Source organism: Delphinapterus leucas, chromosome 15 (genome assembly GCF_059928025.1).
Source record: "Delphinapterus leucas isolate spDelLeu-1000000601 "Yukka" chromosome 15, BTC_Dleu_Yukka2, whole genome shotgun sequence".
Classification (NCBI taxonomy): domain Eukaryota; kingdom Metazoa; phylum Chordata; class Mammalia; order Artiodactyla; family Monodontidae; genus Delphinapterus; species Delphinapterus leucas.
In genome coordinates this window covers 45029376-45056550 of record NC_143143.1, presented here as the reverse complement: position 1 = coordinate 45056550, position 27175 = coordinate 45029376, and the positions used below count along the sequence as shown (strand labels likewise).

General features: G+C 40.8%; 1 protein-coding gene and 1 long non-coding RNA gene across 6 annotated transcripts in view; one reads left to right on the top strand and one right to left on the bottom strand.

Annotated features, from left to right (window-relative positions):
• Window positions 1-27175, top strand: part of MACROD2 (mono-ADP ribosylhydrolase 2) — a 1987750-nt gene that overhangs the window by 1940034 nt on the left and 20541 nt on the right. The window contains exons 17-18 of the mRNA XM_022594140.2: window positions 23601-23678; window positions 26889-26953. Coding sequence (XP_022449848.1) covers window positions 23601-23678; window positions 26889-26950 — 140 coding nt within the window. The 3' untranslated portion in view covers window positions 26951-26953. The remainder of the gene's footprint in view (window positions 1-23600; window positions 23679-26888; window positions 26954-27175) is intronic.
• Window positions 18237-27175, bottom strand: part of LOC149747449 (uncharacterized) — a 56660-nt gene continuing 47721 nt past the window's right edge. For all 5 annotated transcript variants that reach the window (XR_016387695.1, XR_016387694.1, XR_016387698.1 and 2 more), the window contains 2 exons: window positions 26542-26619; window positions 18237-21266 (listed from right to left, as the gene is read on the bottom strand). This is a non-coding gene — a long non-coding RNA (uncharacterized LOC149747449). The remainder of the gene's footprint in view (window positions 21267-26541; window positions 26620-27175) is intronic.

Genomic DNA, 27175 nt, shown 5'->3' with positions numbered 1-27175 from the left:
AAGTTTTCCTTGGAGAGTTTGTCCACTTTTATTGTTTCAATAAAACAGTAAATCAATTTCCAAGATTACTGAGCACATTCTAAGGGCCAGACAATATTTGGCCATCATTCATCAAATACTGGAATGATTCATAGAAATGGGATACTGGACTACTTGGATGACCCATTGAGTCAAACATAAATATGATTTTACAGGGGTGCAAAGAGATCCAAAATTTCTTTGCAGGGCTGCAAAAGAGCCAAAGTTTGAGAAAAGTTTAAAAAGAATAAGCTTTCTTAGAAAAGTAGGTTACAAAATAGTATGATACACGTATACACACATATTTTATACGCATATATTTTAAAAATTATAAGAGGAAAGTAAAGGGACATAAGGATAGGCAACTAGGCAGGATTTCATCTGAGTAGCCATGCTGGTGGAAGTGATGTCTCAACTGAGTAGGTAGCTACCTTGGGGAGGGGGCGGACGAATGTTACAGGGAAGGAGTAGCACGTGCAAAGGACTGTGGGAGGAGACAATATGGCGCACGCCTCCATCCACTCACATTCACTGGGCACTCGAGTGTCTACTGACACATCATCAAGATGACTACTAATTATTTCTTCAACACCTTATTGCACGTGAAGCTTCAGATCCTGTGAGGATATTAAGAAGATCTCCTGGCTGTCTTAAGAGCCCATGATCTAGTGGAGGAGAAGCCAAATGAGCAATCAAAGTATGTCCACAGTGAAAGGGAAGAGCAAGGGCTGAGTCCAACAAGGAGGGGAAGGGAAGCTGAGCCTCAGAACCACACTTGCACTGCATCCAGTTCTGATAGAAATGATCTCTCTGCCAGATGGACATGGGACCGGCAACCACATGCACTATGACTTTGTCTTATATGTCCTTTCTACCAGTGCCTACGGATTCATCCCAGTAGGCTAATTGCCAAAACAGACAACTTCAAAATCTCCATAACTTCACATGAGAAAACTGTATTTCTTACCTTCCCTCACACTCCAAAGCAGTTCTGAGGAGGGACAGGACTGCCCCACACATTCGGGAAGCCAGGACACTTCCCTCTTGTGCATCTTGGAGCTCTGCATCGCTTAGGGCCTCAGGATGCAAAATGTGATTCCTGGCCCTGCAGCGTCAGCATCACCTGGTAACTTGTTAAAAGTGCAAATTCAGAACCTACTGAATCAGAGGTTCTGGCTCTAGGACCCAGAAATACATATTTAACAAGCTGTTCTCAAGTTTGAGAACTACCAAGGCGTGGCAGATGAGGGCAGGGAGCATGCAGGTCACACACGAGGGTGTTTAAGTTCCAGTCGCAGAAGCAGCACATCCTGCTTCTGCCCACAGTCCACTGGCTGTGACTCAGTCCTGAGGCCCTTTGAGAAGCTGGGACATATAGTCCAGCTCTGTGCCCAGGAAGAAAAGTTCTCCCGTCCTAAATGTTCTTCCTACTTCTAGGCTCTCCCTTAAATTCATTCTCCCCTCAGCAGTCAGGCGGATTAATATTCCTGAAAGCTGAATCAATTATCTCACCCCTTGTCTAAAAACCTCCACGGGTCTCATAGTCTTTTGAATGACACTTCTTAGCCCTCCAAGGACTGGTCCCTGTTGCCTCTCTGGCCTCATGGTTTGCCATCCTCCCTTGAACTCTAGACCCCAGCCATCCTGAATAACAACCGCTGGTCCTTTACCGACCACCTGCCCTCTTCTCTGGGCCTTTGCACTTGCTGCCCTTCCCATCCTCCTTTCCTCCTGGCCACCCCCATTCATCCTTCAGGGCTCAGCTGGGCTGTGACTCTGTCCAGAAACATCTCCCTGAAGCCACTCCCTGTCCCTCCCTCAAGACTGGGTTAGATGCCCTCTCCTAACCCAGAATAATTCTTACTGCCTTGAATTTCAATCACGTTAAGTCACTGGAGAGCAGAGACTGTATGTTAACACGGTGTTGGTTTCTCGTTGCCCGTCAAGAGCCTGGCCCATAGTAGGTGCTCAAAGAATGTCTGCTAAGTAATTAATTCAGAGAGACTTAGTAGATGCTCAGTGGGTGCTTGTGGATGAGAATGTTGATTGGTTGTATCGTACTGTGGCCAGAATCTGTTATTCAGTTCAATATGCTCAGTCTTTCTCAGATAAGCACTGCACCTAAACTGCAGCCAGGACCTTCCCCATCACCAGAAAATCAACTTGAAGCCCCGCTCTGGTCACCGTCAGCCCATCCTTCTTACTGACAACAGTCTGCGTATCTTCATCCATGTGAATTTACATACGTAATTTACATAATAAATAGGAAAATAAGGAAGCTCATTTTTTGAAGTGTAATCAAATTACACTGTTTAGAAAACAGAGAAAATAAAGCTGACTGGTGCTGGTGGGACAGCAGAGATCTCTCGGCAGCTGAATTATTGGATGAATCAGTCCCCTGTTCTTGTCAATGCTTCGCCATGACTCATTCTGATGGACTAATTTTTGATTGAAAATGATAAAGTCAGAAGACATGCTCTTTTTTTAATTTCTTTTGAAGTATAGTGGATTTACAATGTTGTGTTAATTTCTGCTGTACAGAGTTATTCAGTTATACATGTACATACATTCTTTTTCATATTCTTTTCTATTATGGTTTATCATGGGATACTGAATATTGTTCCCTGTGCTATACAGTAGGACCTTGTTGTTTATCCGTTCTCTATATACTAGTTTGCATCTGCTAATCCCAAACTCCCAGTCCATCCCTCCCACACACCCCCTCCCCCTTGGCAACCAGAAATCTGGTCTCTATGTTTGTGAGTCTATTTCTGTTTTGTAGATAAGTTCATCTGTGGCATATTTTATATTCCACATGTAAGTGATATCATATGGTATTTGTCTTTCTCTTTCTGGCTTACTTCACTTAGTGTGGTAATCCCTAGGTCCATCCATGTTGCTGCAAATGGCATTAATATTTCATTCTTCTTATGGCTGAGTAGCAGTCCATTGTATATATGTACCACATCTTCTTTCTCCATTCTTCTGTCAGGACATTTATGTTGTTTCCATGCCTTAGCTGTGGTGAATAGTGCTGCTATGAACATAGGGGTGCGTGTATCTTTTTGAATTTGAATTGTCTGGATACATGCCCAGGAGTGGGATTGCTGGATCATATGGCAACTCTTTTTTCAGTTTGTTGAGGAACCTCCGTACCATTTTCCCCAGTGGCTGTATCAATTTACATTCCCGCCAACAGTGCAAGAGTGTTCCCTCTTCTCCGCACCCTCTCCAGCATTTATTATTTATAGATTTTTAAATGATGGCCATTCTGACCCGTGTGAGGTGGTACCTCACTGTAGTTTTGATTTGCATTTCTCTAATAATTAGCAGTGTTGAGCATCTTTTCATGCGCCTGTTGGCCATCTGTATGAGACACCATTCTCTTAAAAACATACAGTAACACCCTTCACAGGAACGGGAAAATAAGCCATAGCAGCGTCCGTGAACAGCAATTGCTTCTGCTCCGAGTCCTCTCCTTGCCAATGCTCCCAATTATTTTTTTTGAAATGAAACCAGACACGTGTCTATTCTATAGTCAGTTTGGAAAATATTGAACTGGCGACAAACTGAAATGAGAAAGTAGAGTGAGAACCAAATTCATCCTCCAATTTGCCCAGTATTGCTTGGAATGCTCTCTGGCTGTGACTCTCAGGGCAGGAAGCAGGGTTTTTTTTTTGCTCTTTCTGTCTTCTGCACAGGGTTTATGGCCTGTTCAGGGCACACAGCCAGTGACTAGTACTTACTTGAGAGTCCCAGTGGAACTCTTTCCCCCACTCAGTGCCACCTGGCAGAATCCCTGGGTGAGGGGCAAGGAGGTTTCCGAGGTGTGCAGGAAGCTCTGGGCAGTAGAAAATTCTGCTCACGCAGGAAGCTCTGGGCAGTAGAAAATTCTGCTCACTCAGCATAAGAAGCAGGAACATGTTTCTTTAAAGCAGTGGGTAGGAGCTCCTCCCCACAGGACTTTGCCCCATCGGTTATTTCCATCTCTGTCTCTACTAACTGTCTGCTTACTCTATAAGCATGACTACTGCTCCCATCCCCCAAAGCACACCCACAGACCAGCTGTGTCAGCTGCATCCTTCATGAAGTAGACACCTAGATGGAGTTAGGAGCAAAAGTTTATTGAGGAAGAAGGCATGAGAAAGTCAAAGAGACAAAGCAGAGTTGTGCAGGGGGAACAGAGGGGAAGAGGCATCACTTGCCCGGAGTCACTCAGCTAGGAAGTGGCAGAGCCAGGACTGAAACCCCACAAATTTGGCTCCAGAATCCAAGGCATGTAACCACTGTGCATATACTGCCTGTGTCTTCTCCTGCTCTGATAGATGGTGCATTTTACTATCACTCAAATTAGAGCTTACATAATAATTTACTATGAGCCAAACACCCCACTAAGTGCTTTATAATATGCATTACCTGTTTGTGAGGTAAGCGTTACTTTCTGTGTTTTACATATTTATTAGAAACCTGAGTCACAGTGAGGTTAAATAACATGCTCAGAATCATTCAGCAAATAAGTAGCAGAATCAAAATTCACACATGAAATTCATGCTTTCAACCCTGATGCCATGGTCCTTTACACTGCCATTGCCTTTGAGTTAGAATAGAGTTTCATTCATCTTTGTAATCAAATAACCTAGCAAATTATAGGTATTGAATAAACATTTGCTAAATGAATGAATAACGTGCTTTTCCAGAATTTCTGTCTGGAATTGTAGAATGTGGTCATTTTTTGAAAGGGTACATTATCAAGACAACGCTATTCCCAATGCTCGTTTTCACTTTTTTAAAATATTAGCTATAGCTTTTATGCTGTGAATAAAATTTCTAGTAGTCAATGCATTAAACACACACACTAGAGGAAGTTCAGGAACCTTAAAGATGCTATTTTAGTGAAAAGTAGTCAAAAAGCAGATGGTTCTCAAACTTCTGTGCACACAGAAGTCATCGAGGAAGCTTATTAAAATGTAGACTACCAGGCCCCACCAACCACAGATTCTTGTTCAATGTATTTGATAAGAAGCCTAGAAATCTGCATTTTGTAGTCATCTCCAGGTGAGTCCAGAGCAGATGGTCCATGGACAAACTCAAGTGGACCACTGGGGCTACTACCATCAGCTCATCAACCTCCATGTCACGTATGAGAAATCCTAAAAAACGTAACGGTAAAATTACAACCGGAATAAAACTGCTTGATATCCATTATTTCCTATAATGATTTTTTAGAACTATATGATGAGGCCTGAGACCCATACCATGACCCATATAGGTGCCAACTTAGTTTAATTGGATCAGGGTGGACAGAACACTTTACAACTATTTAAAACTTTATACTGATTCTGGGGAGAAAAGCTAATGACTCATTTTTGTAATTTCAGTGTGTTTATGTCATCCCAGCAGGGTTTTATTTTTCCATCAATTGTATGTCCTTGAAATTAAGATCCCTTCAATTATAAGAATTACTCTTCTATTCAGTCTCACCGAGAAAGAAAAAGTCCCCAGATGGAGAACTCAATATAGGGCAAAAAGAGCTACACCCTCCGATGAGGGTAAAGGAGAAATAGGGCACAGTGCTTTAGTCTATGCTCCTCCGAGAGCAGATCCTAAGTCACACCTTTCACGCAGGTGGCTTATTTGGGAAACGGCCCCAGGAAGCACTAGGGGAAATGAGGGAAGGGAAGGGAACCAGTGAAGTATGGGTCATGAGCCAGTTACAGTGTGAGCAAATGGACCCAGTCCCTCTGAAGACCAATTTGAAGACCAATGTAGAACACACCTCAGAATCAAGGGAAGCTGAGTGTTAGTCAATGACTCCCTTCCCTGGTTGGTTGAGGGCTGCCCTGTGGGGCGTTAGATCCCCAGCATTTTTTTAGTGAAGAGCAATTAATAAGCAAATGTTCTCAGACTTTCGTTGGCAAAGGACGGCTGGGCTGTTCTGTCCCGAGGTGAACAAGCTACCCTGGCACTGCCAGTGGAGAAGCAGAGAGATGCAGGCATTCAAGGGGACAAACTGTCGGAGGACACGGGGCTACTGTCTGGTGCAGCTGCAGGGGGACTCAGAGGTGGCCCAGGGGTGGTGGCCCAGGCACCAACTATAGCTGCTCCAAAAAGCTAGGAGGCTTGGGTGTCTGACCTTTGGCATTTGATGGAAGAAGGGTTAAAAAACATGTCTTTCTTAAAAAGTTGAATCACATGCTGATGTTAATTATACAGGTTTGTGCCCTGAATTCATATCCCAGTGCGGTCCATAGAAATCTCAGCAGGATATTAAACTAATATGGGGTTGGTAACGCTGTCCAGTGACTAACAAGCAGATGCAAATCCTGTCTGAACCTGGCTTTAATCCAGGTTGATAGCAATTGTAGAGCCATTGATTATTCGATTCATCTCAACTTCTCTGATGTTAAAACGTGGGGAAAGAATGTATCTTTGAAACAGGGAAACACAGTAGTAACAATTTAGCCACAAAACAGATACTATCCCTTTCCTGCCTAATAAAACCTTAAGGAGCACTCCTTTTCTGTCCCCTGACACACACACACACACACACACACACACACACACACACACACACACACACACACACACACACACACACACACACACACACACCAGCACCACCTCCACATCTCTAATAGATGTCTCTTTATAATGGAGGACACTTATGGGTATATAAGAACCTGTCTTCTTTCTTCCTCCAAGGTTTACAGCCACACATATAATCAATATTCTATTGAAGGCAGCCAAACAGCAACCAATTAAATGCAACAGAACAGAAAGCTGAAATTTGAGGGTGGCCTTTAGAAATACTCTTACCATTTGCCCAAAGGAAGCCATGGGGCAGGGGAAATGTTACTACCTCTAGCTGCGTTATTTTGAACTTTCAAAAAAATTATGTTACAAGCAAAAATGTCTGTATAGTTCTGTAAAAAGAAAGAAATCAAACTCCGTTGGTATCTCCCCTTTTAAAAAGCCAGGTCTTCAGGCTTTTATTTGATAATCTCACGTAGACGGGTCTACACTTTTTTCTTTCTTTTTTTTTAAGAAAAGCATTGTGTCCTGAGATCAATAAATCAAAATTGGATTGCCTTCTCCTCAAAGGTGAATTGTATCTTGCTGAAGAGGTGATGTGACAGGATCTCTAGTTTGGTAAAATACATGAACAAAAAAAGGATTAAGATTTCTTTGCCTGAAAAGAAAAGTCTGGATGTTATTTTTTCTATTATGGGAGAGTTTCCTAAATTATCTCCTAGAACAAGAGATTAAGAGTCAAGAGATAAAGCAGGTGCAAGGCCCATTATTTAGTGCTGTCAGAGCCCATTCTCTTGCTGGAGGCGCTGTTTCCACACAGAGAATGAAAGCAGCTTGACAGCTGCAGGAGTATCTATGACAGTCTGAGGAAAGAGGCAGAAAGGCAGCCACACAGGGGGCTAGGGAATCCCTCGGTTGTCAAAATTCTGAAACAAGCAAGAGATTCATGACTGTGGGAGAGACCAGGGTGCCTACAGAGACATCAGTCAAGACAAAAGCAAAATTCAGCCATCAGAAGTCAATCAATCTATGAAGCCAACGGGAGAGTTAAGATGCTCAGCACCCAGGGGCAAGCAGGAAGAGTACTGAGCCACCCACTCATGTCAGCTCCAAGAGGCTGGTACTGCGGCACAAACCTGAAGAGCCCTGAAGCCCAGAGGGTGACATCATCGCAGACCCAACCTCTGTTGACGGATCACCCACTTTACTGCTGAGCTCTCAGATCCTCTGGTGCTCAAGCAAGCCATGAAAACATACTCTGCCTCATAGTTAGACTCTTTCCCATGGACTCCAAACCAAGCCATCGTACACTTCTAACCACATGGTAGGAGGTTCAGAGTGACATTAACCTGGTTTTCCAGATTAAAGAGGCCATGGCATGTACCCATCTTCAAAAGGAGAATGAAACCCCCAAGCTTTGACTCTAAAATATCTGGCAGGGGAGTATGGTCTATGCTACAGGGCCCTGCAGGTCCTGTAGAGGTGAGACCTTGGCATATCACCATTCCCACTGAGCCTGCTGCGGCTGACCACAGAAGTCCCTGGCGATCGACAGGACTCACTGTCTTCATTGTGAATAGGCCTGTGTTCCTCTCCCTCCCCCAAGCCATCCTAAGGACGTGGAAGACATTCTTCAAGTCCATTGCTTTCAAATCGATTAGAGTTGACCAAGCAGACCTGTGAAAGAAGATTCTAGGCCATTCCCAAATTCCAGTCCCATTTCACCTGCCTCTGCAGGGCTCTCTCACCAGTGTCACTAGATTGATGAAGTGGAAATAGCCCAGGAGTGAATTTGGAAGAATTTTCAGCCCCAACTTCATCACTAGATGGCCTGAGGCAGCCACGCCACTTCTCTGGGGCCCAACGTCACACCTGTGAAGGGTTTTGTTGGACTGGAATATGGTCAAAGATCTTTTTTTATTTCTTGGGCAAAACAGTCTGGTTCAGACAGCAAAAGACAAGATAGACCTATCATCTAAGAGGGGAATAAAGCCCCTAGGTAGAGGGGGCTGGCAAACATAACAGCAATTTCTTGCAGGTAACTTAGAATTCTCTTTGGTAAAAGGCATCTGACTGAGTTTAATAGCAATTTTAGTTACATGTTTAATGAATGTGGCCTAGACAGTCTTTTCTGTGTGTGTGTGTGTGTATGTGTGTGTGTGTGTGTGTGTGTGTAAGTGTTTGCTCTGGTAGTGATAAACTCTCAGAAGGCATAAAAATGATTAAATACAAAGAAGTTCAAAGATTAAATAAGATCCAGGCATCTGTGAAATGGGCTTTCTGAAGAAAAGCTAAATATAAAATGGCTCTAGTTTAATGCCAGGTGTGTTTGAAAACTTCTCCTAGTAGGAAAAAAAATCTATCATTTTTCTTTGAAGCTGAGAGAATTGGTATTGAGAGTCTAAGACTAGAAGTGGAATTTCCTTAACAGAACTGATGCACTTACTTCCAGATCAGGGTCCTCTGATAGTTTGTCTTTCGGTGTTTCTGTAAATCTACTAGTTATTTATTCTGCTATTTATTTAATCCACTAGTTATACAGCTTTCTTCCTGGGTATTGATTTCTAGTACACAAAGATGACCCACTAGATTTTATTAAATGTTCTGAATAAACTGTGCTATCTAGGAAAATATACAATGAGGGCAAAATCTAGTGGAAATAATTAAGGAATCTATAATTAAGAATGTATAGGACTAAATTATCCTTTGACTAAAGAGCTGTGTATATAATCACTCAGGATTTCAACCCAAGCAGTCAGAGGCACTTTCTTTCAGGAGACTTAAGTGTGTGATGAAGTTTCTAAGAATCCAGCATGGGTTATTTCCAGCAGCAAGTTTCCTTCCTTATGAAAGATACCACATAAAGAATCATTTGAAAGCCCAAAGCTACCCCACTGTGGCTCCTTACGTAGTTAAAACCCTATTAGAGTAAAAGAATCAAGAGAATCCTGTGGAAAAAAAATACCTATCTCTGTGCTCACTAGCGCCCTGCTGTGCAGACTTATCTGGTCGCTGTAGAGAAATAAGAGCCACAAAGAGGGTGTGATGGTTGTGGGGGGGTGGCATTTGAGAGACACCCGGTTTGTATTGTTCCTGCTGGAAAGACCCTGATCTGAGACCAGCCCTGGCAGCCCCCAGCTGAGAAGGGCCTACTTGTAGCCTTCATTCCTGCCAGGCCCTGGAGGGTGTGGGGACTGCATTATGAGGCTGAATGAGAGTTAGATGCTTAATTGGGGCCTGGAAAAGGTAAAGAAAAGCCAGACGTGTAGAATGTGATCGGAATCCAGCTCAGTTAAGCCAAGTGTGGCAACACCTGGGAAGCCTTCAGTGGCTGTGATCTTACATAAAGGAGCTGGAACCGCCTTTTAGAGTTCCGTGGGGGCAGCACAACCAGCAAGGAGCGATGAGGAGTAAAACGGGTCAGGCCTAAGGTGGTCCAGTTGAAGACGTAAGAAACTGAGTCCTCCAGATCTTTTACACACAGGAGATATTTCTACCTATCCCAATGCTTGGCAAGGATGCAAAACATTTGAAATTGACTCCTCTAACCAGCTCCAACTTAAATGTCATTTCCTTGTTCTCCAAGATTTTTCTTCACCAGCCCTCAAAAAAGGTGACTCACTCTCCACTGGGCCTCCAGAGTTCCTAGTTCATACCATAACACGTGGCTTGTGGGTGGTCCATGTTCTCAATCTCAACCCCCCCCCCCACCCCCGTCTCAGCTAGCTTGTGAAGTCCATGAAGACATCAGTATGCCTCATCCATTTTTATCTCAGCACGTAGTAGACACTGAAGTATCTGGTGGATATGTTTTGGGGGTTTTCTTCCCAAATATTGGGTCTCTATAGACTGGCTATTCTGCCAATAACTAGTGATGAATTTCCAAACCATTCTCAAAGTGGCTGTATGCAGGCACATCATCTGGTTAAACATAAAAGGAAAAGTTATATGTATATGTCTGGATTTCATGCCCACCTTCGGCTACCGCCACTGCCTTTTATCTACTAAAGACAGCTTCTGATTTTGATTAGGGTAGAAATTCCCAATTAATACATGAAGAGGTGTGTTGCCATGGAAGGGGTGTCTTGCAGAAACATGCAGATTTTCCACCAGTATGATCCTGTCATCTTAGTCATTCATTTTTTTAAAATTAATTTTTATTGGAGTATAGTTGATTTACAATGCTGTGTTAGTTTCTGAGGTACAGCAAAGTGACTCAGCTATACATATACATATATCCACTCTTTTTTAGATTCTTTTCCCATATAGGTCATTACACAGCATTGTGTAGAGTTCCGTGTGCTAAATGGTAGGTTCTTGTTAGTTAGCTATTTTATAAATAGTAGTGTGTATATGCCAATCACAGTCTCCCAGTTTATCCCTCCCACCACCCTTTCCCCCTCGGTAACCGTAAGTTTGTCTTCTACATCTGTGACTATTTCTGTTTTGTAAATAAGTTAATTTGTACCATTTTTTTGGATTCCACATATAAGGATATCATATGATATTTGTCTTTCTCTGTCTGACTTACTTCACTTCATATAACAGTCTCTAGGTCCATCCATGTCACTGCAAGTGGCATTATTTCATTCGTCTTTATGGCTGAGCAATATTCCACTGTATATACATACGACTTCTTTATCCGTTCATCCTTTGATGGACACTTAGGCTGCTTCCATGTCTCAGCTATTGTAAACAGTGCTGCAGTGAACACTGGGGTGCATGTATCTTTTCGAATGATGGTTTTCTCCAGATACATGCCCAGGAGTGTGATTGCTGGATCATATGGTAGCTCTATTTTTAGTTTTTAAGGAACCTCCATATTGTTCTCAATAGTGGCTACACCAATTTACATTCCCACCAACAGTGTAGGAGGATTCCCTTTTCTCCACACCCTCCCCAGCATTTATTGTTTGTAGATTTTTTGATGATGGCCATTCTGACCAGTGTGAGGTGATAACCTCATTGTAGTTTTGATTTGCGTTATCTCTAATAATTAGTGATGTTGAGCATCTTTTCATGTGCTTTTTGGCCCTCTGTATATCTTCTTTGGAGAAACGTCTATTTAGGTCTTCTGCCCTTTTTTTTTTTTTTTTTTTTGTGGTACGTGGGCCTCTCACTGCTGTGGCCTCTCCCGTTGCGGAGCACAGGCTCCGGACGCGTAGGCTCAGCGGCCATGGCTCACGGGCCCAGCCGCTCCGCGGCATGTGGGATCCTCCCGGACCGGGGCACGAACCCCTGTCCCCTGCATCGGCAGGCGGACTCTCAACCACTGCGCCACCAGGGAAGCCCCTTCTGCCCATTTTTTGATTGGGTTGTTTGTTTTCTTGATATTGAGCTGCATGAGCTGTTTGTATACTTTGGAGATTAATCCCTTATCGGTTGCTTCATTTGCAAATATTTTCTCCCATTCTGTGGGTTGTCTTTTCGTTTTGTTTATGGTTTCCTTTGCTGTGCAAAAGCTTTTAAGTTTCATTAGGTCCCATTTGTTTATTGTTGCTTTTATTTTCATTACTCTAGGAGGTGGATCGTAAAAAGATCTTCCTGCAATTTACACCAGAGGGCGTTTTGCCTATGTTTTCCTATAAGAGTTTTACAGTATCTGGTCTTACATTTAGGTCTTTACTCCATTTTGAGTTTATTTTTGTGTATGGTGTTAGAGAATGTTCTAATTTCATTCTTTTACATGTAGCTGTCCAGTTTACCCAGCACCACTTATTGAAGAGACTGTCTTTTCTCCACTGTATATTCTTGCCTCCTTTGTCATAGATTACATGACCATGGTGCATGGGTTTATCTCTGGACTTTCTGTCCTGTTCCATTGATCTATATCTGTTCTTGTGCCAGTACCATACTGTTTTGATTACTGTAGCTTTGTAATATAGTTTGAAGTCAGGGACCCTGATTCCTCCAGCTCTGTTTTGCTTTCTCAATATTGCTTTGGCTATTCAAGGTCTTTTGTATTTCCTTACAAACTGTAAAATTTTTTCTTCTAATTCTATGAAAAATGCTATTGGTAATTTGATGGGGATTGCATTGAATCTGTAGATTACTTTGGATAGTATTGTCATTTTGGCAATATTGATTCTTCCAATCCAAGAGCATGGTATATCTCTCCATCTGTTTGTGTCATCTTTGATTTCTTTCATCAGTATCTTATAGTTTTCTGAGTACAGGACTTTTGCCTCCTTAGGTAGGTTTATTCCTAGGTATTTTATCCTTTTGACGTGATAGTAGATGGGATTGTTTCTTTAATTTCTCCGTCTGATCTTCCACTGTTAGTGTATAGTAATGCAAGAGATTTCTGTGAATTAATTTTGTATCCTGCAACTTTACCAAATTCATTGATGAGCTCTAGTAGTTTTCTGGTAGCATCTTTAGGATTTTCTATGTATAGTATCATGTCATATGCAAACAATGACAATTCTACTTCTTCTTTTCCAATTTGGATTCATTTTATTTCATTTTCTTCTCTGATTGCTGTGGCTAGGACTTCCAAAACTATGTTGAAAAACTTCCAAAACTAAGTGGCAAGGTGGACATCCTTGTCTTGTTCCTGATTTTAGAGGAAATGCTTTCAGTTTTTCACCATTGAGAACAGTCATTCCTCTTCGACTTTGGAGAGGGAGCCAAGGGCATGTGTCTATAAGTGATGACCACTGGTAGAATGGTCAAGGAGCAGCTTTAGGATTGAGGTTCTTTGGGAGAAAATAGGTTAGATGAGGGGCAGATGGCTTACAATTGTACTTTCGTCCCGAAGAAATAGGAGCTAATTGTAAATCAAGTATACCCATCTGCTCAGGCTGCCGTAAAAAGAAATACCATAGACTGGGTGGCTTAAACAACAGAAGTTTATTTTCTCACAGCTCTGGAGGCTGAGAAGTCCAAATCAAGGTGCTGGCTGATTTGGTTTATGGCAGGAGCTCTCTTCCTGGCCTATAGGTGGCCCCCTTCTCACTGTGTCCTCATATGGCAGAGGGAGAGAGAGAGAGCTCTCTTCTTATAAAGATTAGGGCCTCACTATTCTGACCTCATTTAATTTTAATTACCTCCATGAAGGCCCTATTTCCAAATACAGTCACATTGCCACTTGGGGCTTCAACATATGAATCTTGTGGCGGGGAAGGGGGGGGTCACAAATATTCAGTCCATAACCTCAAGTCTGATCAGAACTATCCTTTGATAAATATTCCTAAAACCAGCTGTTGACAAAGGCCAAGTATGTGAGGCACCAGGAGGGAATACCCCATCCCACAAATCAAAGGAGTCTGCACATCTGGTCTTGGGTTTAAACTGGTGATGTGAAATCACATTTCAAATCTCACTCACCCAAACATAATATGAAAGCAGATAAGTAAAACAAGCAAACGAACAACACAAATAAAAACAGTAATTAAAAGAACGAGCTGGGCTTTCCTGGTGGCGCAGTGGTTGAGAGTCCGCCTGCCGATGCAGGGGATGCGGGTTCGTGCCCCGGTCCGGGGGGATCCCACATGCCACGGAGCGGCTGGGCCCGTGAGCCATGGCCACTGAGCCTGTGCGTCCGGAGCCTGTGCTCCGCAACGGGAGAGGCCACAACAGTGAGAGGCCCGCGCACCGCAAAAAAAAAAAAAGAAAAAAAAGAAGGAGCTGGTAGCCATGGCAAAAGGAAGGCGTGAGCTTGGTGTCACCCCCAACCTACTCCCTAGCTCTACCAGGCTCTGAAATAATCCTGAATAGGGTCTTACTAGCTACCATTTACTTTCCCAGCTGGGAGAGGAGCAGCCCAGGGAAATTTCCACAAGCGCATGAAGCCAGCCATGAACACATTTATTCTGCCTTACCCCAAAGAGACAGGAAAACAAGCTGTGATTCTCCATTTCAATATCTCTTGCTGGGAGGAAAATGGAAAAGGAAAGGCAGACCAATAACAAATTCCTGGATCTAATTACCTCTAGGGAAAAAAAACAATAGGAATTTCACCAAATAGAGGGCAAAAGGGAAAATAAATAAGGCAAGATCTTGGGGGTGAGCAGGAAGCAGAGGAGGAGGTGCTGGAAAGTCCCAGATGAAGCCCCCTTGAAAGAGGAGCCCCCTTCATTCCCTGAGGAGTCTATGTAGGGTTTGCATAGGGTTTATCACCTTCTGCTTTGGAGGCTGAGAGAGAAAACAGCGAAGAGAATAGTGAAGCTCAAGCTGACTTTTTTGCTCTTAGAGCAAAAACGAGTTGCAGGGCTCACGTTGAATTGAAAAAAAACTATCCAACCCCAAGGATAGCCCCCACTGTGACAGGCCTGGGCTGGGCATGCGACACACTTGCTGGGGAATCCAGCACAATGAATGTGGTTGATGCTGTGAGTACTTTACCCCCCCAGAGAAAACGCTTCCACAGACAGTGTGCGAAAGGAGTAGCGTGCTAACGTATGTGTCACATGCTCACCCTGTAGTAATGACCTTATCGACTTTTATGTAGTCTCCATAAATTAAGAAAAGTAACCCTCTCTCTGTCAGACACGTTGCAGATATCTTCTCCTGGATTGCCTTCTTTTGACTTTCTTTAAGATACATTAAATAAATTTTACTATGCTTTCTTCTAAAATCTTTAGATATTGTTTTTTAAGTGACCTATATGGGAAAAGAATCTAAAAGAGGGTGAATATACGTTGCTGTGTGGTGGAGACCAGCACAACATTTTTAAATCAACTATGCTCCAATAAAATTTTTTTTAAAACTCCAAAAAAATTCAATAAGAAAAAAATGAGCAATCAAATAGAAAAATTGGTAAAATATTAAAATAAATGACAGAAGAGAGGAAGGGAGGGAGGGAGGAAGGCAGGGAAGATATTAGGAAGGAAGTTAGGAAGGAAGGAAGGAGGAATCTCAACACCCTGCATGTTAAGAGGTAATAATAAAAGAAAAATACACTGTAGAACAGTATTAGTGCTTTATTCTCTGAGATTTATTAATCCAGCTAAGCCAGTCTTCTACTCCATTCAATTCTTTTCATTAAGGTTTATACGTAGCACGGACTCAATATATATGCTGGCTGGCTGGATGAATGAATGAATAATACCAAAGAGGAGGAAAAATGTGATGAATTCTTGAATGATACAGAGAAGTGATTCAGCTAAGTTTTTATGCTTAAATATCCTTGATTAAGAGACATCAAGAAGTAGATATTAAATTTGTTTCTCTAGGCCAAAAAATATTAATCAAGCGTTTATTATAGTCAATCATTACCTCTTTTGATCCTCAAATGTTGTGAGGGAGATATCATTACCTCCATGTATAAGTGACAAAACTGAGACTCTGAATGTGAACGAGACCTATCGAAGATCGCACAAATAGAGATGCCAGAGCTTGGATTTGAAACCAGCTGTGCCCAACTCCAGAGAGCTACACTCCATCCCCTTTCACTAATGTTGAGCTTCCCACAAAGGTGGCCAGAAATGGACAGTCCTGAGGTTCAGTATCTGTCATGAGTAACAGAAAAGGGAGTTACAAAAAGCAAAACAAAGGTGTATTCAAAGGAGAGAAGGAATTTGTAGAGGCTGGACTTGTGGTTTGTTGTGTGTCATTTGTTGTAGAAAAGGTGGGTAGTAATCTTTGTTAAATGCTGTCTGGTTTATTTTGCCTCCCTTCACTTTGGATGAATCTTCCTAGGAGTAGTGTTTATCCTTTGCCCCCTTACATATTATCACAAAACACCTGGATATGAAACCTGGTTGCTACTGAAGCAGCTGTGTAAATGGATAAGCCCATGCCATTACCAAAGATCGGAATTTTTTTTCTTGAGGTTAAATATATTTAGTTTATCGCTGTTGGAACCACATCACTAAGAGGAGTCGCATCACTGACTTTTACAATCATTTTAAATAGTGTTGGTGCCTTGACTGTAAAGAGCAGTTTGTGGGGAAGTATAACAATACAAGGACTCAACTTCTCTTCAAGTCCTGTCTTCTCACTGACACCCTGTTCTTGCTCCGTAAGTTGGTCTTTGATCTCCTTTAGTTTTACTTGCACTTGGATTCTACACCTAGAAAGTGAACTTGGCACTCTAGGGTAAAGTAAGGTCTAATGGAGTTCATCTCCCCTAACAATCAGTTGTTTAAAAAGAACATAAATTGATGTTTATGCATGTGGAATAATTGCTTTCCTCCATTTGAGCTTGGAAGTTAAATATATGTGACAAACGCCTTAAACTCTGACCAGGTTTCTTCCATTTTAGTACCATTGTGAAGGCAACAGAGTTTAGCCTGTTAAGGGACGTCTCATCTGTATACATCAACTTGGCATTTCTCAGAATTTCATACAGATACCATTTGTTGCCCTGAAACCACACTCCTTCTCGGATGGGGCTCCAACCCAGCCAAAAGTCAGACTGGAACTTGAACCCAGGATCCCTGACTAGGAGGGGACTCAAACGCGTTGTCTTTTCATTGAAACCGCTCACCTGGTGTCAGGACTTACTGAAGCTCATGTTCCTTAGTCTCGATGCAGAAAGAATTCAGCGTGAGGCAAAGTGATAGGCAAAGAATGAGTTTATTAGCATAGGACACTTGTGAGAGAGATAAGCGGGCAGGCAAGGGAGTGCAGCCCCGAGAACAAAGAGGGCTACATTTTTATAATCAGAGGGAAGGTGGGGGAAGGCCACCTTCTCCCTCATTTTTGGGGAGATGTCAAGGTTTACATCATTAGTTCCTCCTTTGACCCTATGTGGTCTGACCGGGACTGTCATTGAGCTATTTTAATCATATGTATATTAGCAAAAGGGTGATGACATATACTAAAATATGGTAATTCATCTCAGGTTTCAGTGTAATGTCCCCTTTCACCTAGTTTCTTTCCCCTTTCACTTATATTCCTGTCTTGACTACATGCAGAAATGCAACTCTTCAAGGACCATTTACTCCCTGACTTCATGTAACAAGATTCAGACCCCATATCTATTGTCTTGTATTTTTAACTATCAGGATTTGTGGCTTGAGTGTGCCTTGCACTGGAATGTGCTTGGTCTTCCTTCAAGGTAGTGTAGATTGTCGCTAGGTTACTAGATTCTTTTCTTGAGTGGTCATTAGCTTACAGTAGTCTCCCAAACGCCCTTAAAATTCCCTCTGTCTTTAAACCCCTAGTGGGATTTTTCAACTAACTATTTAAGTAAGTATCCTACTCTATCCCTATCAGTTCTGTAGATGATTTTAGGTGATATCAAAATTAACATATTTATTATTTATTCACACATATTTATTATCATGTGTGAAAAAATTAGGCACAAATTAAGCTCACGGTTTTATAGCTATGATTGCTATGGGACAAAATTAAGAAGCAATGTTAGGCCTGAGTCAATTAAAAACATGATTAAGCATTAGTTGTCACCACAGTAATGCTGCATAACAAACCATCTTCAATTTCAGAGGCTTAGAACAACAATCATCCATTCTTTTGTTCAGAGAGGATCAACCACATCTAGTCTGGGCCAGGAAGGATGTCAGGCTGTGAGTTGAGTTCAGGTCTTATCCTCCTTAGATCAGCTGTTCCCTAAAGCATGTTCTTCTTGGGGCAAAAGGCAGGAGCACAAGAGGGCAAACCCCAACTGTACAAATGCATTTCAAACCTCTGTTTGACTCACTTTTGCTAATATTCCATTAGCCAAAGCAAATTCCATGACGAAGCCCAGTGTCAGGGAACAGTGAGGTCAACTCCTGTAGGGGTGGAAGACAGGAAGTGAGCCTTTTGAAACAATTACCTAATCCATTACATTAATAATAAAGTCGGAACATAGATATGGCAAAAGTCAAGATGGTTCAAGAATGCTTGCTTTGGTTCAACACCACTTTAATTCAATACAATTGAATCCAGACAGGCCCTGCTTTCTATAGCTGTCGTGATACCTATGCAACTACACATTCTGAGAAATAACTATTTGTAATTCTATTTGTTGCATGGAGTTTGTCAACACAAATCTCAAAAGAAAAACTTGGAGAATCTTCTAACTTCTCTCCATGTTTATGTATTTTAAAATCTGGTTAATTGTATTCTATATGCATTTCAGTATCTTTTCTTTGTGATGAGACTTGCTTCATTTTATTATTTTTTATGTAATGCAACTAACCTACAAAAGGTTATCATAATCAAGGCTTTGAAGAGGACAGTTGAGGTTGGTAATTGAAAATGAAAAGGGTACTGTCTGTCCCAGGCTCTTTCTATTTCAGCATCTTTTATCTCCTGCTAGGAGCCCTGAAATGTACCTCATTTGTGTTCCAAGCAGCAGCAATCAAAATGAGGGAAGGACAGGCAAACTGAAATAAATAGGCTGTAGAGGCAATTTTTGTTTTGATCAGATTCTACTGTCTGTGTGAAATGGCATCATTTCTCTGGGGCACTCAGATGCCTTGCGCAGCAGGGGAGAAACCGTTAGGATAATAACAGTTCCACACACATCAGAGTAATAAGTATCTGTTGTTCTTCTCTCCCTCTTTCCAAATACACCACACACACACACACACACACACACTTGCACATGCATACACATATACACATGCATATTCACATAAGCACGCCATTGCACACATACATAGTCATATATTCATACCACATGTGCATGTATCATGCACACTCATGATATTAAATGAATAATGTCTACCAAACATACCATTAGGGTCTTCAAAAGCGGATCTAAGAGACCTCTGCTCAAGAACATGGCAATATATAGAGCTACAACTATGATTTCTCTTTTCATCTCTGTCATGGATCTCAAAACCTGCCATTACATCTCATGCTAATCTGTGCCAATATGGTGGCATAACCTGAGATTTCTCAAACAATGTACTATATTTTAAAATAATGAGGTTGAAAAGACAAAACATAAGGCAAACAACTTAAATATTTACTGTCTGATTTGCCTTTTGGGTTTTGCTTTCTTCAACTTCTTTTTTCCTCTCTCGCCCAGCTCTTAAAAGTGTTTTGTATGCTCCTTCATTTTCATTGAGCATTATTATATTGACTAGCACCCTGTCTATTAGCTAGAAAGTTCTCTGAGATGTCAGAGAGGTATCTCTATAGTAATATCACCAGGGTTATTACCATTGAGAGTAATGACTTTGAAAGAGATTTCCTGGAAGAATCAGCTACAGGTACCCTAGATCCCATCACAAACAATGACGCCAAGGAGAAAGTCAAAGAAGTAATGATTAAATTGTGTTAGTTCAATTAACTTTCCTTCCATAGTAATCATCTTATGAAATATAACAATTATGTTGTATTTTAATAAGTTCTGATGGTGTCCAAGGAGTTAGAACATTTTATAGTTATTTTTATAGTGAAAAAGCCGAGGCTTTTAAATACTATGAGATTTGGTAAAAGTCACTGAAGAAATTAAGTGACCAGCCAGGATATTCTGTTTTATGACATGTCTGTGTCTTGCCCATTTTCTGTTGGGTTCCTTGTCTTTTCTATGTTATATTGTTTTCTTTATATATTAGTACAAGAGTCCTTTGTAAGTGAGATACATATTATATATATGTGTGTTTGTGTGTATATATACATAGATATATATATATATGTACACACACACATAAATGGCAAATATCTTCTACTCTGGTTTACTTTGCACTCTCTTAATGGTGTGTTTTGATAAAATAATGATGCTAATTTAAATGTTTTCCATATTATTAGTCTTTTGCCTAATGGTCAGTGCTTTGTAACTGTGTAAGAAATTTTTGCCTCATGATATAAAGGTCTTTTTCCATGTTACCTTTCAAATTTAGTTCTATAATCTACCTGGAATTTATATTTTCATATAGTAAAAATCCTTCAGTGTAGGTCTACTGTTCTTCCCCCTGAACAAATTCTATTTTTTCCCTGAAAATTTTTTATTTCAAATTGGAAGTTTGAAAGAAGATTTTGCTAGGTATGAAATTTTACGTTAGTGATATTTTCTTTAAGTGCTTTGAAGATATCATTACATTGTCTCTGGATTCCATGATTTTTATTGAGATGTCATCTATAATTCCTATTGTTGCTATTTTGAAGTTAATGGGTCTTTACTCCTAAATATATATTTTTTCTTTAACCTTGATTTTCTGCAAGTTTACACTGATTGGCCGGAATAAGATTTGCTTTGCATTAATTTTGCTTGGGTATCATAATACTCTTAAAGCAGTGGCTTGATATTTTCCATTCAGTTTGGGAAATTATCAGCCATTATCTTTTAAAATATTGCTTTTGCCCCATTACACATAGGATACACCCTATCTCATATGTCTGCTAATTCTTTTCATCTGTATTTTATTCTTTATATTTTATAACTTAGCTTTCAGTTTGTAAATTCCTTCTTCAGCTGTGTCTAATTGCCACCAAATCCACCTATTGAATTCTAAAATTCATTATATAATTTTCAGTTCTAGAATTTACATCTGACTTTTTTTATTTAGCGTCTAGTCCAGTTAACTTCTTTGCCATGAGAATTCTCCCTCTTGTCAGCCAATTCTTAAACACATTAACCATATTTTAAAGTTGTATCTACAAGTAGATCTCTAACATGTCTCTATATATTGTCTTATTGTCTTGGTTTTCAGTGATCCATTCTTGTTCCTCAGGAATGACCGGTAATTTTTTATTGAATGCTAGACACTATGTGCGAAAAATTGTAGAGATAACTTGAGCCTCTGGGTGGCCTTATCTTCTTCCAGAGAGGATTTATTTTTGTTTCTGAAAGGCTGGTAGGATTGAGTAGAGCACTGAAATCAAATCAGAGATTAAATTGATTAAAAGTAGGCCTTCAATTTTTTTTGAGAACTGGTCTATTTCAAGTTCATTGCCCCCCAAGTATAACCCACAGAAAACTCAAGGTACTTATCAGCGCACCTCTTCTTTGGTGGGCCCTGACCTATAAGCTTTTCCTCTCTCCCCCCAAATCTCATTAAAAAACATCTGAAGGCTCTGTTAAACTTCTTTGTATGTGGAATGTCAGGTTCACCATTTTTCACCTCCTCCAGCTTCTGCTGCATTAATGGCTCTCTAGTGCCTTAATTTCCTCAAATAATCTGCTCAATGTTTCTAGCTGTTCTTGGTGGGAGTGTTATTCCACAGTATGATAGTCTACTTTAGGCAGAAATCCCTTTCTCTAGTTGTGGTGTGCAGGCTTCTCATTGCACTGGCTTCTCTTGTTGTGGAGCACGGGCTCTAGGCGTGCGGGCTTCAGTAGTGGCTTGCGGACTCTAGAGCGCAGGCTCAGTAGTTGTGGCACACGGGCTTAGTTGCTCCGTGGCATGTGGGATCTTCCCCGACCAGGGCTTGGACCTGTGTCCCCTGCATTAGCAGGCAGCTTCTTAAACACTGCACCACCAGAGAAGCCCTCTCAGTGTAATTTTAACTTGCATTTTTTTTCGTTAGTAGCAAAGTGAATCACATTTTCACGCAACTACAGGCCATTCTTATTTTTTAATTAACTTCCTGTTAGATTTCTTGCTCAATTTTCTATCCAATTGTCAATCTTGTTTATGTTTAGAAGTACTTTATATATCAAAGATATTAACCCTTTGTCTATGATAAAAGGTATAAATAATTTTCCTCAACTGGTAATATTTCTTTTTTTAAACATTTCTTATGGTAGCTTTTCCACCCATAAGTTTGTGTTTATATAAAGTCAAATAGTTCCATTTTTTCTAACTACTTCTGTTTTGAGGCATACTAGCAAAGACTTCCTGCTCCCAAGCTTAGAAAACTCCATCAGTAGTTTCTTCTGTAATTGTGTCTGTAAGGAACGTGTTGATGAGCAATTGGAAAATGTTGTCCTTGTAGGACTTGGGTATCCACGAGTCATGTTTCCTTATGTTATCCCCTTCCTGACTTTTCTCATCCACTCTCATGTCATCAACAATATAACATTATTCTACATGGACATCTCCCAAATTCCCACATGTCTAATTCTCAGTTTTCTTCCTCAGCATTAGATGCAAAACTTGTTTGGCATCTCCACTTAAATGACCCTCTTCACCTCCCTTCACTTTGTTTGTTTTATATATTGTCAAGTACTGACCTTCCATCCACCCAGGCTCAAAGATTAGTCACCTTACTTCTTGATTCTCAGCTTCAGTAAATCATTACCAAGAGTACAAGTTAAAGGTATCTTTCTTTGAAGAGATTATACACTGGATCTTTCCTAGCCTTGCTTCATCCTAACAGAAAGGTCAAATTGAACCTACTCTGGACTCAATAGGTATTCATGTAACGAAACTGAATTTAATCTTTTGTTTAAGTTATGGACTCGTCTACTACTTTCTATATTTGTATTTTCAAATGCCCTGGCTCTTCAAGCTGTGAAAACATAACAGATATTTAACTAAGAAGTGAGAGATTATTTTCCTTTTGACTACCTGTAAATTTTCTCACAATAAGAAATATGGATGTTAACTAGATTATAGTGATCATCTTTTCTATATGTACAAATATCGGATCAAGAAAAACAGTCTCCTTACAACTACATTTAGGCATGTTATATAGCTTCAGCCACAGCAAGTGATGAAAAGCCTTATGAAACTGTAAATAGAGAACAATTACAACAGAAATTAACTAAAGATGGGATTCTCAACGATCCAAAATGGCAGCATCTGAGGTCTTCTAGGGGAGCAACTGAGCCATTCATTTGTGTTTAAACGTCACTGCCAGGAGAATGAATCTTTCAGCTTTCAGGCATGCCTGAGGCAAAAGAGGTTTTCTTTTTTCATTCTCTTCAAAGTTTAAGCTACATAAACTCACAAATTTCCCCAAATTCAAATTGTGGGTTGTTCTGATTAAACCAAGTTTTGCCGCTTTCACGCTACCAGCTTTCTAATTTGAGACATTGTGCATGTATGTATGTGATTATCTCACAAATTAGAGAGAATTTAGAATATGACAGCACTAAAGTATTCAAGCAACTCAACCTACTATTTGCTCCTTTAAGCTTTTCTGCAAAAGAAGTTCAATCCCAGGAGTATTTTTAAACTTAAGAGGGCAATGGAGGGTGACAGAACAATTGGCAGTCAGGCTGTTCTAATTCTCTATTAATCAAGGACTAGCTTCTTTTTCAGCTCAAGGCGAGGACACACCTAGAGCTCCTGTGAAAAGCGAAGGCTCTGGTGACACAGAAAATTCTACAAGTCCTGATGGTAAGTTTCTGAGCTATTTGAGTCACACAAACTACAAATCTGGCACATTTTCTCTGTGTAATCTAGGATTAAGGGCGCTGTCTATTCTATGAGTCAACATATTCAGTTAACAAGGTAAAGTTCAAAAACCATTTTCTACTGGGAACTAACAAAAAGTGGCAGCCTTTTGAAAAAAACAGCATGTGCCTCAGTTTAATCTTACTTCCCAATACCAAGGAAACAGTGGGTAATTCCAAGGCTAAACTGAAGTCTAGCTGGTGAACCTTATGAAAAACACTCAGCATTCAGAGGAGCCCTGGCTTGAGTTTGGGCTAAGGTTATTCTTGGACCTTCATCACTTCACCTCACTGTATCACACATCAGATGGCTTGGCCAAAAACACAGTGAGTCTTTAAAAGTACTTTATAAATAAATTTACAGAAACCTTATTTTAGTCACATCTTACTTTGAAGGCATCTAGAAATTGTGAGCCTCAGGAATATTATAGCCTTGCCCCTGCACAATGATACTGGAAACCCTTTGAAATATCATTTAGAAAAACAACTATTTGAGCACACATGATTTCTAAATATTTAATTAATTCCACTTGCCCACAGAGCTTAAGAGAACCAGAATTACTGTTCAGTGATCAACTGTTTATATATATATATATTGTTGTTTGGGTTATTTTAGCCAGGAAAACAAAGCCAATTACTTTGAGTTGATAATGACCTTGGGAAAATTTCAGCCACTGGTAGAAGTTACTTGGTGGTTTTAAATGGTTTCCTATACCATGCATTCCACCCTGCTACAAGGCTTGCCCTCACCTAATTGCCTCCCTTAATTATAAGCCCTTCTGTACCAACTGATTTTTTTAATTATTTTTTAAATTTTTAAAAAAAATTTATACAATTTTTTTAAAGGTCACTTTCCATTTACAGTTATTACAAAATATTGGCTATATTCCCCATGTTCTACAGTACATCTTTAAGCCTATCATACACCCAAAAAAACTGATTTTTTTTTAACCCCTGGGCATGCTTTATCTAGGGGAATAATATTGTCAAACCCCAGATTCATTCCATTAAAAGCCACTCCATGTTGGTGATGCTCAGTTGAATGAAACCTTCCCCAGCCTTGTTGTGACACTATAGGCACGGTTCTTAACTAGTTCTCTGCTAAGCATGTTCCAAAGAATACGAGGTCCATGCAATGCTCAATGAATAAAAGGGAGATAAATGTGGGAAATCTTGGAGATTTGCCATGCACATTACAGGCTCTCAGCTGTAAAGAAACTTCTTAACATCATTTAACATTGCTTTTCCCAAACTTATTTGATCATGAAATGCTTTTCATACTAACAAACACTTATTAGGTTTTGGAACTAGGGACCCTTGGGTTGGAGGAAGGAACAGAAAAGGAACACTCACCCATATTTTTGTAGACCAGGATAGAAAGTGCATACATTATTCTTTTTTTAGAGGTACACTTCCTGTAACTGGCCAGTTTATACCTGGGGTAAAGAATGGGCTCACACATCATTAGAAACCAAGGCTAGTTTGCAGGAGGAACAAAGAGACCTCCTTGAGAGAGAGTTGGGTGGGCTGCCATCCAAAGTCATTCCCTCTTTCAAGTCTCTTTGGAATGTGAGATCCAGCACCTGCCACTGTTTTTCTTGAACATGAAAACTTGATTAAAGTAAAAGAGATTTCGGGCTTTCCTGGTGGCGCAGTGGTTGAGAGTCTGCCTGCTGATGCAGGGGACACGGGTTTGTGCCCCAGTCCGGGAAAATCCCACATGCCGCGGAGCGGCTGGGCCCGTGAGCCATGGCCGCTGAGCCTGCGCATTTGGAGCCTGTGCTCCGCAACGGGAGCGGCCACAACAGTGAGAGGCCTGCGTACCGCAAAAAAAAAAAAAAAAAAAAAAGTAAAATAGATTTGGATTGTTGCTTTTGTTCCAACAAATGAAGACTATCCAAATGAGAACAAACAGAGGTTATTTATTCAGAGCTACCAAAGCATGGGTGTCATGCAGCCATTATCGCTTGTGTTTGGCCAGCTCAAAGGCAGGGAGGGAAGACTTCAGGCATCCTTGATTGGAGGTTGCTGGTAAGGGGAAGCTGCACTTGGGCTAACTAGAAGTGGCTGATTGGTTTGGGAACATATTTGGCTTTCCCTGGCTGGTCCTGTGTTGGGAGCATGGAGTAAAATACAGGAAAGCTAGCAGTCACTGACCAAGTCCTGACCATTCTGAGCTGCTTGCTACAAAGGTTTGAAGTCAGAATTCTGTTATGTTTGGCCTAGCCATTGTTCATCTGTATAAGTCTTGCAGTTTATAATATGGGCTTTGATGCTTTAAAAATACCAATCTAATTAAACCTACTGACCCTTGAAAATTTCCAGTGTCTGCTATGCCTGCTCTGGGCTCCTTCTGGACAATGGTATTAATTAATTATGTGTGCTATTTGTATGCAAATGCTTAGGAACACACGGTACAGTAAAAGCACACGTCTTATCATTGCTGTGCGATCTGGTTAGATGTTTTGCTTTTCTATTTCATGGTGTCCACTGCCAGTGCACCCACTGGCAAGTTTACAGTGTCAGTTTTGAATTTCGAAATTGAAGACCTGGGGCTTCCCTGGTGGCGCAGTGGTTGGGAGTCCGCCTGCCGATGCAGGGGACACGGGTTCGTGCCCCGGTCCGGGAGGATCCCACATGCCGCGGAGCAGCTGGGCCCGTGAGCCATGGCCACTGGGCCTGCACATCCGGAGCCTGTGCTCCGCAGCAGGAGAGGCCCGCGTACCGCAAAAAAAAAAAAAAAAAATTGAAGACCTGGCAAACCAAGCAGGCCTACTGGCATTGCTGCTTTAGAGGGAGCTGCTTACCTCTCTGCACATCGATGATCTGGTTTGCTTTGTTTCCTGTTTATTTTCATAGACATCTATTAAGGCCTTTGAATTTACCTAAGGATGGTAATAAATACACACAAAATATCAACCCAAAAATCTGGTATGAAATGACAACTCAGCTCCTACAGTTTAGTAAAGAAGCAACTCTGCCCTCCCCATTCCCCCACCAGTAAAAATCTATAAGAGTGGCCCCCAAATCTTGAATGAATGAAAACAAACTGAAAGAAGTATAAGATAGGAAATCAGGAATGTAACAATTCACAGGCCATTTTAATATGTTTAAGAGATTTCTTTAACCTTTTTGTTTTCCTTTCTGGTTCCAGTTGAAATGAATAATCAGGTTGACAGTGTAACTGACCCAACAGAGAGTCAGCAAGAAGATTAATAGGTAAGTTGCCTCTGTTACAAGATTTTCAATTGATTAAATGGGCCAGCCATAGAAACTGTTTGTAAGAGGCATGTTGGATTCCCCTCAGTTTTATCCAGTCCCATGGATAGAACTTTTAAACGTTTAAAAGTTTAGCTTCAGACTAAACTTTTAAAATATTTATACCAAATAACATATTGTAAAAGGAAAAAGATAAGCTACAACATATCCAGATTATGCAAT